The sequence below is a fragment of the Stegastes partitus genome, unplaced genomic scaffold (genome assembly GCF_000690725.1).
Source record: "Stegastes partitus isolate 25-593 unplaced genomic scaffold, Stegastes_partitus-1.0.2 Scaffold105, whole genome shotgun sequence".
Classification (NCBI taxonomy): Eukaryota; Metazoa; Chordata; class Actinopteri; family Pomacentridae; genus Stegastes; species Stegastes partitus.
This window is the reverse complement of record NW_007577836.1, coordinates 673,393-685,662: the sequence shown is the minus strand read 5'-3', so window position 1 is coordinate 685,662 and position 12,270 is coordinate 673,393. Positions and strand designations below refer to the sequence as shown.

Sequence of the window (12,270 nt, the reverse complement as noted above, 5' to 3'; positions counted from 1 at the left end):
TCGCTGTATATTTTTTTATTATCTTCCAGCCTTTTTCCTGCAGCGCCTTGCTGCGAGTTTTCTCCTCCTGAAATATACTATAGAATTATCTTTGTTGTTTCACAGGGAAAAGAGCTCCTAAAGCATCGTTTGACATCTTTACAGGATCTATTGCCGTCTCCTGTCTGAAATCCTCACTTTGTCAGCTTGTTCTTCACGGGCCTGGCGTAGCAGCAGCAATTTATCAAAATATTTACTACAGGCACAATTTCAAATTACACATGCTGCACTTTTTTTTTTTCTTCTTCTTCTCCGGGACAAAGATGTTTCAGACAGCCTCCTAAGCGAGACATTTTGATGTTATGCCGACTTTGTGGCCCGCAAACAATGTATTTTCAGGAGGGAAAAATCATTCATTTTACTCAAACTAAGCATCCAGGCATTTTATGAGCATCAAGAAAACCCTTCATGTCCCATATCTCAACTGCAATTCTGAGAAGAAAAAGAAATTGCAATAGGCCTGTGATTTTTTTTTTTCTTTGTCAGCACTGTACAGTATGGAAGCAGCACAGTCCCTTGTTCCAAACGGATCAACAGACTGCGATAGATTTGTCTGCTTGTCTACATTTCCATCCGCTCGTCCATTATCCGGCCATTTATTCATCGGTGTGTTGCAGCAGTTTTCATCTGAGCGAAGAACAAAAAAAGAAGGAGAGAGAAAGGGCAGGGTGTTTGGAGCGGAGTGCAGCCTTATCCCTCCGACACAAAAGCTCGCTCTGATCCCTGGAACACAATGGAGCCAACCCCCCTGCGCCCTTGGGCCAGGCAGCAAATAATACCCATAATGTAGCATGTCTGTGACTGCTGGAATCCCCCGTGGCCGTACTTGTCCAGCTTGTAGAGAACTGTGCCAGGGACGTGATGCCAGGCTGCAGGCTATAACGCCAACTTACAGATGCCAAAGCCTGGCACAAGCCACACATTATTCCCCTTTTTTTTCCCCTACTCGCCTAATGGACAGTAGGGCTCGTTCTTCTGCCTTGGGTTGACCTAGAAGTCAGCTGGTTTTGCAAACCGGTGCCGTACACACTGTACACGAACGGTAAAACCAGCTCCTCCGTCAGGCTCTGTGGCGTTGCTTGGGAATTGAGTTATTCCACGCAGCCATGCTTGTCACACCAACAATAATGTGGCAATGCAACTCATGGTGGCTCAGATGAAGCAGATACAACAATAACAGTTCTCGCACAAGTAATAAGTCCCATGGTGGCAGTCCCTAAATAAAACAGCGAGGCACAGATCCGCACAGAGACTCTGCCAGTTCACTGCAACGCTTCCCTCTGCGCTCCCCTGAGCTCCCATCGCCTCCTCAAACAGCTCCGATGACGGAAAACTGGGAATTTACCCGCAGAAATAAAACAATTACATCTTAGAGTCCCCCTGAAAAATTCATAAGTTTTGTGGGATGCCGCACGAACATGTGTGTGTTTGAAAGAAACCGGGCGATCCCCGAGAAACACCACTGTGCTAGATTCTGTGGCCTCGAAGTTGAAGGCTGGGAATTTGAAAAGACTCATAAACAGCTATTGGTGTTTTCAACTGGGTCGAGCTGAGTGCACGGCTCCACAGCGCCCCACTGTGGCGCCTGAGAGGAAAAACACTGTGGACCTTTTTTTTTATCCCCCTTTAATTTCAAATATATACAGAACAACAGCAGCATTTTACATCAAGTTTAACAAAAGTACACTGGCTTACACTTTGGCAGCAGCAACAGCTCACACACGACAGCCAGCAACGAAATCAGTCCTTACAACGAAAGCTCACTTATAAGCGTGCAAATACATTATATGAAAATATAGCTGTGGATCATGTGCAGTGGCTATAGCGCCCTTGAGCAATAAAATGAAGCACCTAAGGGGTCTAAAAGTAGGAGTGTGTGGAAATATAATATGTAGGTTTACGTAACACCTTACAGCAACCTATATGATAACATAAGAAGGCAGGGAGTGCAGCGTCAAGCTGCAGCTGCCTGAGGTTATATTTACTGTCAACACTTGAGGGACCAGTCGTCCCACCACATATGGACATGTGGTGTGTGTGTGTGTGTGTGTGTGTCCTGTCAAAGCACCAGCACTGTTTTTTCTGTTTCAATAACTTATTACAGTACACAAGGATGTATTCTTGGCTCTTTGCTTTTTAAATACTCCATCTTTCCTCACACCCATCTCTCAATTTAGAAACATGTATAAAAAAACAAACAAAAATCAACCAACAAAAAAAAAGCACTAACTTTGTCCATTCATGCACACAAACATCTTTGTTTTCTTTTCATCTTTTCAAAAAGGGAATGATCACGGCGATTGTCGGCTGCTATCCAACATTCTGCGTCCTCAGACAGCCCGCCTCGCAGACTAAGGCACTCGATTTTAAATGCAGACGCCTGAAAACGCTCGTGTGTTTGGTTTTCCTCGTGACATTAGAGCCGTCTTTAAAGCAGCCCTCCGACTGAAATAAACAAGCTGCATCCTGAAATTCGCTCCAATTTCACAGTGAATAAATTAGGTGACATGAGCGGCCAATGGTTGAGCGGTAAAGCCGAAAGTAGGATTTAGATGAGTTACAACATCAAAGATGAGTGTTTGTGTGTCACAGACTCTTCCACACTTGCCATAGGCTTCAGGAGACATACAGCCCAAACAGGAAGCAGGCGGATTCTCTTGCCATCCCTTAACACAGGTCCACATTTGTGCACCCCCCTTCCCCCGCGTTGGTTCCATCAAGGATCCACCACCATCCAGCCATTCCTGATTTTGGTCCAATCGGCTCATCTTGGAGCTTTTTTTTTCTTCATACGTGTCTCGCGGCGCCGTTCTGCTCATCACACGTCGATCTTCTTCAGCTGTTCGTATGTGAGGAAGAACTGAGAAATGGAGTTAAGGAAAGCAGGCGAAAAAACAGGAGTGGAAAATTCTGTGCAGCAGAATGGGAGGCACACGGAGGAATTTTGGCTCTTTTCGTACTTGAGCTCAAAGCCTCCCTTGTTACTTCGCCTTGTTACCGCGGCCTCTTCTGCTGCAACAAGTCAATAATCTCATTACATCTCTCAGGCCTGGGTGGAGTATCTGCCAGCCGCGCTTTCCCCTGCTCAATCATCTTTAATCAGATCTCAGCCTTTGCAGAAAGCCTTTCATAAAGTTCACTCTGCACACACTTCCCTCCTCCTCATACCCCCCACAGAGGGCCTCCTACACCCCCTCCAACAGCAGGCAGTGGGGTAATGAGGCAGTAGTTTCACAAACTTACATAAAAGAGTTAGCCGGCATTAAACTAAGCTTTCCTCCTCGAAAGAATACCTTAGAATGCCATACGCCACTGAATACATAACAGAATTTACTACTTTCCCCCGCTGATTTCTCCGGCTCAGGAGATGTTGCATCACACAGGATATAAGTAAACAGACCGGAGCATTAATGAGATGGTTGAAAGGATACAATGATGTTCCACGGTCCCAGGCGGAGCCAGTTGGGAAAGAACCCTTTGTAGAGGGCCATGAAGCCCTCGGAGCGCCACGTCTGAAAGAGGAAAAAACAAACACGGTAAAACCCATTTTATCTCATTATCCTCGTACGATCGTTTTAAAGTCCTCTCTGGGTACGTTTAACTGGGATTGGGAAATCAGTGACGTAAGGGTTTGCTGCAGATATGCCATATTACCTCACTATATTAATCATTTCTTATCACAGGAGGCAAAAAATAAAACATAGACACTCATCTTTATGGGACTATAAATATCAATCATTAACGTATTACTAACGTTATCGATTTAACCCGTAAAAACTCATCACTGTGTATCAAAGTTTAGAAGTTTTCTCTTGTATTGCCTTAAAGATTCTTAGATGAAACGCTACACAGTCAGCTCCTTTAGAACATGCAGGCATATGGAGTCCCTGCCTCTCTCCACACTCATCCCTACGCTTTTTGTTGTCGCTCGAGCACACCAGCTCATCTATGACTCTGCTCAAACTCTGTAAAACGACTTCTACTAATAGCAAGCTGCTACAGCAGAGTAATTTAACCATACATGTTGTACCAGAAACTGAATCTGAGGGAGAACAATCATACAGAAAGCCAGACTGCGACCTTTTTTGTGAGACTGTGCGAGTTAAAATTTCAAGCAGTCGCATCGGTGTGAGTGCATGATGATCATTAGGCTGTGTTGGTGTCGCTGTAACCGGCGTAGGCAGCTACTGCGCTAACCAAAGTGGTGGAAAGTAGAACTTTTTTAATGTCGGTATACTGCAGTATTCACGCTTAAAAATGAGGTCTTCTTGTGAAAAACAGAGCACACCTGCATTCGCTGTGTTTTTCCGCTCATAGAAAAAGGCGCATGTAAAAAAATAAAAATAAAAATCACACGGTTTCATTTTGGACAAATCTGACATCGGAACGCCCTGGTTAACTCCTTTTTAAGCCATTTGTGGTCTCACACCTGTGTGAACACGCCAAACATACCAACAGCAGCTACAACAGCCTGCTGCTATGTGAGGTGTTTAGATAACATTGGTAAATTGTAGAGAATATTGATAAGAAAATATCCAGCAAGTCATATCTTTGCCTGTGACAAGGTTGGTCGCACTGGTGAAAAAGCTAGTCTGGAGCCCTGGACAGGATTAGTTCCTGACTAGTCCCTAGTCCCATGCTGCAGTTCCTCAAACCTGTTAGCAGGTTTTGAAGCTCGGAAAGGTCTGGCTGAAATACTCAACCACAGTGTTGACCGCTAGTGTTGCTCAAAACGTGCCTTCTAGCACACAAAAACACCACATGGACATGTAAACAAGTTAAAACCAAAAAACAACAACTTTGTGTCAGTTGTTCACCTCTAAGAGCCACTAATAACTACAGCAGGTTCAAGGTGGACGGCCCACTTGACAGCCAAAATCTCCCAGAATGCAACAAGTCCCATCATGCTACCCCACCCTACCTAGCACACCTTTGTAAAGACTATATTTTTGGCATTTTTGCATTTATGAGATGGTGACAGTGAAGAAAGACCGGAAAAAAGAGAAGTGCACTGAAATTAAGTCAGAGTTCAGATCATTTGGGAATCAGACTCACTGACTGAAGGCAGCTGCACACATGTGGTACGTGCCCTAAATACTCCGCTATCAGGTCACCCGTCTCGCACACATTCTCATTAAGGGTGTATGCTCTCACATTTTAGGCGTTACATAACTTTGTATGTGTTGAAGAGTAGCTCACATGATAAGTAGATAACAAGCGGTGATTTAGTTGATATCTATCTGAACAGAAACATCTGTAAAAGGTCTTCATTCAGGAGTTCTGACTGACCTGCAGCAGACAGTCCAGTGTTCCCTGGTACAGCGCTCCTCCTCTCTGGTTCATCATACGTGTCCGGACAACATCCACTGGATTCGAGGCCAGAGCTCCCGCCAGACCGCATACAAAGCTGGACCTGGGGACCACAAGAGAACACGTTGATAAGTGTTTGAGTGTCATCACTGTGGTGTGTGTGCAGCTACCACAAATATAAAACAGACAACAGCTCAGATCACATCCAAATACCCTCATGTCAGTTGCTGCTATAAATATACACAATGAATTAGGCTGTTGTAGGCTGACATAGAAACTTAACAGCACTGCTCAGACATCTAGAATTGAAGAGCTCATTTGCAAAAACAAAAAACTTGCTTGAGATAATATCAATCAAACTGAAGCTGAGTGGATTTGACTCAGTAGAAATGACAAAAATAGAGATAACTTAAGTTTGATTGATATCGTCTCAGGTAGACGATGGAGAAGTCTGAAGGTTTGTGAAGACGGAGTTATCTGTTTCTGCAAATGAACTCTTTAATTTAATATGATTGTTTGAGGTGGATGCTGAGTAACGTCTACAGTACAGTAGCTGACAGTTTTCAGAATTACAAGAAGAAAACACTTCCGTAAGGAATGAGTTTTAGTTTCATCTGTTTTGTAATTTTAGGATTTTGTCATGTTACAAACATACTGTATGTGTTGGACAATGAGGTTCCTTCATTTGTTCAAACCACTGTGACTTTATGATTGGAAATGTGCTCCTGGCCTTTCAAACTATGCGTCTGCTTTTCATTTTCCTTTTCTGGCCTGGATCCATCTGGATATATTAAAATAAACCTTTCCCTTCTGGCGAAAACATCACATCACATGGGAGTCATATGGAAGATCTCCAGGTTGTCAAACTCACAGGAAGTGTGTGTACACGGTGTCCCCCATGTAACCCGACATGATCAGATGCTTCTTGGTGATGTCATAAACCGGCAGCTCCACTCCGACCACGATAGCTGCCCTTTGAGCTGTTAGAGAGACGCCCTGATGCAGAGAAAGCGAAAGGAACGATTGCATGATTTCGGTTTTGTTTTTGTGCTACCAGAAAACAAAAGAAGCAGTTTTCTTCTCAGTTTTGTGTACCTTCCACAGCCCTCTTGTTCCCTCCTCCTGGTAGATGTTGATAAAGTTGCCCATCATGCTGCCCTGGATCACATTTCCCTGAGCCTGCATACGGATCTGGGAGAACAGACAGAGGTGGTTGTCGACAAACTTCAACTGGAAGCGTACACAAACAGCATGGAATGCTGCAGCTGCACAAAAGTCAAGTACTTGGGTGTATTATTTGGGCTCTCACTGGAATGCAGAGTCAAAAATTTTGGCAAGCTCAGTGCTCTGGAGTATTTTCTCTGTCCCTGATTTCTGGAATTCTTCTGCTCGTACTCGACTTGTTTTCATTTATTGCGGCTGCTGTTAGCAAATCAGCCTCGGTTAGTTTCCTGGCTCTGTGGTGACTTGGCCAGAGCAACAAGAACACGGCGTGATGAAAACGCAATGTTCCAAATCTGCAGTCGCGTGTGTTAGTTTGCTAACAAACAAACGCTGCAGACGGGAGGTCCTTACGACCAGCAAGGCATATCAAAAAGAAGCCGGGCGGGACACTGCGAGTACAGTTAAGCACCCGTATCATATACAGAACACTATGTTACAGCTCTGGTCTATAAATAATCCACAAGTGGTGTTTTGATGGCACCAACATGCCCATCAATCCCCTGTGCATGCTACAAAAAGACCACACCCATAGCCTGGAGCTGCTTTACACTTTTCTGGAAAGGGCAAAATAATCCCACATAATTTTAAAAGAATGTTGACGGTACAATTAGCGAGTGCAGCCGTGCAACAAAGCCACCCGAAAGTAAAAGAAGACTGCTGGGAAACATTTCTGTGTGCATCTTTGCATTGCAAGGAACCGCAAGACCTGCTCAACCACTTCAGACCGCAGGTTTATTAGAACAACAGCCAGATCTAAGACAGTCTTCACGTGTGCAAACAAGTACCTTCAGCACATCGGTGGGGTTGGCGATGGAGGAGGAGATGACCCCCGAGAGAACACCACACGCCACATTAGTCAGCAGAGTCTCATCTGAAAGAAGAGAAGAGTGGGAGGCAGACTGTAAGTGCGAACGGGCAGCATTTGATACCAGTCGCTTTGATTATACAGTATTTTTTTCCAGAAGAAGCGACGGTCCCAATGAGCTTTTAGTGTGAGAAAACGTGGAGGCGTTTTGAAGTGGGTCACACTCACACACATCTGTGCTTCTCCTGTGACCTTCAGGGAGGAATGTGCATGTGTTGACCGGTGGCCAGGGACAACAGCCTGCAGATATGTTAGTGTTTCACTCACCCTCTGGTCTGTCAACCAGCAGCCGCTTCAAACTCTGGTATGTTCCAATTTTTATGGTCCCGTAGGAGGCCTGGCGCAGGATGGCAGGAGCGATTCTGTAAGGAGATCATTTTTACAACACGGTTCCTCAATATCTCGGTGGGCTTTGCAGAACAAGGGGAAAAATCTTTCAAAAGTCACAGCATATGGTAAAAAAATAAAACACTGATGCTGGCTAATCTTAGACAGACTCCCTTCATTGAGAAGAGGAGTTCACAGGGGGTTGGAGGTGGGACAATGGCTGATAGGAAAATGAGAAGTGTACAAAAAAACAGGAAGTGCAAACATTTAGAAGAAGTAAACAGGGGATTTACTGAAAACCTGAGTACAATACTTCAGTTAGGGGTTTTACTATAAGACTGAGGGGTCCACAGACACAGACACCCAGCACACCGACCCGGAGTACAAAGCCCGGAGTCCCTCCTCTCGTCCTATCCTCATCATGGCATGGAGCATGCCTCTGTAGCGGATCTCTCGGTATTTAATGTCGCCCACCTGGCCCTGGACTTGAAGACGCGTCTTGGCGAGGTCGATGGGAAATGTCCCTGCAACACAAATCACCGCACACCTGCTTTTAAAACACTGCGGTCAGGATTTAGATCATTAACAGTAATCCACGGGGCTCGGCCTCGCAGCCTCTCCGCGCATCACTCACCGCACTCCGCCGTCATCGAAGCCAGCCCGCCGAACACAAAGGGCTTCCAGTTGACGGTAGACATTTTCTCCCGTCGTGTACCGAGTCGCAGAAAAAACAAAAAGGGGCTTTACTGGCTCGTCTTCGGCTCGCACTTTCACCGCAACACCCGCTTCCACCTCTGCCGGCGTTTGAAGACTCCTTCCCCCCGCGTCCCTCCTCCTGCTGCCGGGGAACAAGAAGCTCCGCCCGCCGCCTCCTCTGCTCTGCCGACCGCTGGCCCCGCCTACCGCCTGTTGCGAGGCAACTGGGCAAGTCGGTAGAGGGAAGCCGTAAAGCGGACGTTACTGTCGCGTCACTTGCAAACTTTTTCCCTCCAAAAAAAATCTAATAAATGTCAGTGTGGTTGGGTGAGCATGTCCATCAAATATGTCCCTTGAGTGAACGCAGCCACAATTCTGACTTCTCATGTTCCAATCAGAGCCTGACTTTATAAGACCCCCTTTTTCTCCCTTGATTCTAAGGTGGCTGGATTTTAAAGTTGCAGGTATGTGAATAAAGAGATCCTCATGCACCAGTTTGCTCTTTATTCTGCCTCCATAGTGACTGCTGCTTGTTTGGCCACCATTTAAAGTGATCCTTTGTCCCGTAGTAGTAGAGTACACAAGATAAAATAAAATCATTCCCTCCCTTTTGTGTATTCACCTGCTGCTGTTTTACGACCCCTGCTTGGTTCCTTGTGTTGATTTTATAGCTGAGTTGTGATTCCTTTGTTGCTGAACCAACTGGGTGGCTTCATTTCTATTGTTCTGTTTCCATGATGCAGGCGACCATCTTGTGAGCCATTGGCGAGGCCCCCATGCTGGAGCACCATTATGTTGTGAGTATATTGTTGTGTGAGGTGAGCAAGTAGTTGCACCCTTGGACACTCCTCAGTCAATGTGCCTCTCTAAGTGGCTCAGCTCATTGTGTTTAGTTTTGTCTGTGTTGTGTTGAACTGATTATTTTAAATATTTCAGCATCTGTATGTGGTTTGAGATGTTGTATTGAGGATTTCTTGAGTGTAATAAATAAAACTTCCCTCATTGTTTAGCAATTTCCATTTGCCGGTTATGTCTCTTTCACCTACTACCAGCTCAGGTTCCTGTTTCAATACTTCATTTATTGTGAAAATGCCACCGTCTTATATCAGTAATAGCTCTTTGTGCCTTGTTTAGTAGTTTGTTTGTTTTTTACACCATAATAAAGCTTTTAAAGGTTTCCATGGTTGTAATTCCCCATTTGATGTTGTTGCCCTTAATTCTATCTTCCTCCTATTGTCCTCGCCACGTTTGGTATTTAAATTCCAAACTTAAACTGTCGCAAAATTTTGAAACTGTAACTACAGATATGCTCTGAGAGCTGCAACCTTTAAAAAGGTCACGGACACAACGAATGCTGTTGTTATTCCATCAAACTAAATCAAATCAAGGTTATTAATACAGCATGTCTCAAAACAACCCGAGTTAACTGAAGGGCTGTGCTACATTTTATAGGACATTAAATAAGATAAATATAGACGACAGTTTGTAAGAGCAGCCATAAGCAACTGAAAACATGTCCACATTGAAATTCTAAGACTGTTCCAAAGCTTTGGAGCTGCTGCCACAGAATCTTGTTCTCCCTCATCTACCAGCCTCGATGGTGGATCATTAAACAGCAGCTGTTCTGAGGATCTAAGAGTCCAAGAGGTCGACTTGATGTAGAAGTTCTGGATGTTCCCAGGTGCCAACCCATGCATGGCTTTAAAATCAGTTATGTTAAACCAAAAAAAAAAAAAAAAGAATTAAGTAGACATATTAAGTCAAAACTATACAGTATATAGATCCTATTTCTTCTACTTAACTTCAGCACTGCATTAGAGGAGCTTTATGCATGTCTATATGGGTTAAACTTATCGCAGTGATTCATGATACTAAAATGCAGCAAATGCAATCATGTATTTGGATCAAAAGAGCACTGTACTTCACTGTCTTATATTGTGTGTTATTGATGTTTAACTGTAGCAGAGTAAAGGGTGTTTCTTTCTCATAAAAAAATGACCGAAGTAGTGTCTGCTGGGGAGAAGAGAGGATTTGCTATCTATGATTTATCATGTATTCTAATTCTTGTTATTTTATTTTTTGTCATGGTTACATGGTTCTATGTAGTCTCAACTTTGATTCTAATGTGGATGTCTGCACAAACACCCTGCATGTAAACATCACTCATATTTACATTAAACATGATCTGACGGTAACTGACATGTGCTGTAATACAAAAAGACTATTAGATTGATGTGTTTTCCTGATGTGACACATTCACTCAAATGTGGGCAAAGTGAATCCCAAGTTGTCTTTCCAGTAAATATAAAGTACATGTTTGGTATGTTGGAGCATTTCTTTTTTTATGAGCTCTCCAGAATAGAAATAGCTCGAAGTTTGGAGGAACTCAAAGATGAGCAGACAAGGATACTCCCTATAGCTTACGTTGGCAGCGGTATCGAGTGTCACTGCAGCTGAAGTCAGAGGCTTTTTAAGGACTCTGTCCTGCCATAGGTTACTGGGACATCTGATCCCGACTAGAGGATGGGACATTTCTGTTACAGGACAGTGGTGTCCTAAAAGAAACTTTGAGTTGCAGTTGCAGAGAGATATTCCTATTATTTATGGACAAAAGTGTAGCTGTGTTCAACGATTAGCAGTAAAAAAAAATTAAGTACGTTGAATAAATCATGTAAAAAGATTTTGGGGGAAAAAACGAGGAAAAGGTGATTTTTCAAAAAGAGTTTCAAAGGATTTTTTTTCCAAACACAGCATGAGACAAAAGCTGGTTCACTGTATATAAAGCACCCAAACACAAACTTAACAATGTTGTATATGAAGCCCATGCAGCGAGGAGTGCCCAGACCTATATACAGTGTAGGGGAGACTAAAAAACTCAACGTATAGCTCAACAAGAGACACTTTTGAAGACAACAATGTTCACATTCTAGACAAAAAAGACAGGTGGTTTCAGAGAAGAATGGAGGAGGTAATCTATAACCAGAGGAGGGGGTCTACAACTCCACTTACCAGGTATTTATAACAGTGTTCTCAGACAGTTTTACAGCCATTCACACCTCAACGCTTGTGAGTCTTGGGTCAATAATGAGCCATTAGTCGTAAGATTACAGGGAATTCGAATAACTACGGGGGACTCTTGGGCGAGGGGAAACATTTTGAAAGACAGAAAAAAAGTCTGGTTACCTTCTGCTTAAGCATTTAGGATCACCTTGACCTGGATGCCTGAGAGACCACACCGACATTCTGAAGGACAAACACGTCTAAAGATATTAGAGAACACAAACCCACAGATAGCTGAGTTGCAGAGCATTATTGACAGATTTCTAGTCATACAGCATCAGCTTTGTGTCTGTCCGATTCATAAGCCTTCAGCAGTTTCAGTGTCGCCTTCATGTTGAGTAACTGTTCGTTGACAACTGACCTCCAACAAAAGCATTTTGTCATCATACCGCACCCAAAGGATCTGTCATGAAGACTATTGTGGATCTGTCATTATGATGAAGCCGAACTTACTGGAGGCAAAACAAACAGTAAAAAGAAACACAGTGTTGTCACAGATAAATTCAGCCACTGGAACCAAAAAGCTCTTTATTCCACTTAACAAATAGTATTTTTTATCCTTGATGCTTCACCAATATTTTTAACCTTTTTGCCAATAAAGCATCCATCCATCCATTATCTATCCACCGCTTAATCCTCACTAGGGTCATGGGGGGCTGGAGTCTATCCCAGCTGACTGAGAACAAAGGCAGGTCACCAGTCTATCACAGGGCTACACTTAGAGACAGACAACCAAGCACACTCACATT

At 43.8% G+C, this 12,270-nt stretch overlaps 1 protein-coding gene across 1 annotated transcript; it reads right to left on the bottom strand.

Moving 5' to 3' along the window:
• Positions 1–1,648: 1,648 nt before the first annotated feature.
• LOC103354352 (kidney mitochondrial carrier protein 1) lies at positions 1,649–8,564 on the bottom strand. The gene is made up of 9 exons (XM_008277689.1): positions 8,400–8,564; positions 8,142–8,289; positions 7,706–7,800; positions 7,359–7,444; positions 6,445–6,540; positions 6,221–6,345; positions 5,329–5,452; positions 3,471–3,551; positions 1,649–2,899 (listed from the first exon to the last, which is right to left on the bottom strand). Exons 1-9 carry the CDS (start codon positions 8,461–8,463, stop codon positions 2,858–2,860), a joined length of 861 nt encoding a protein of 286 aa, XP_008275911.1. The 5' UTR covers positions 8,464–8,564; the 3' UTR covers positions 1,649–2,857.
• Between the last annotated feature and the right edge of the window lie 3,706 nt (positions 8,565–12,270).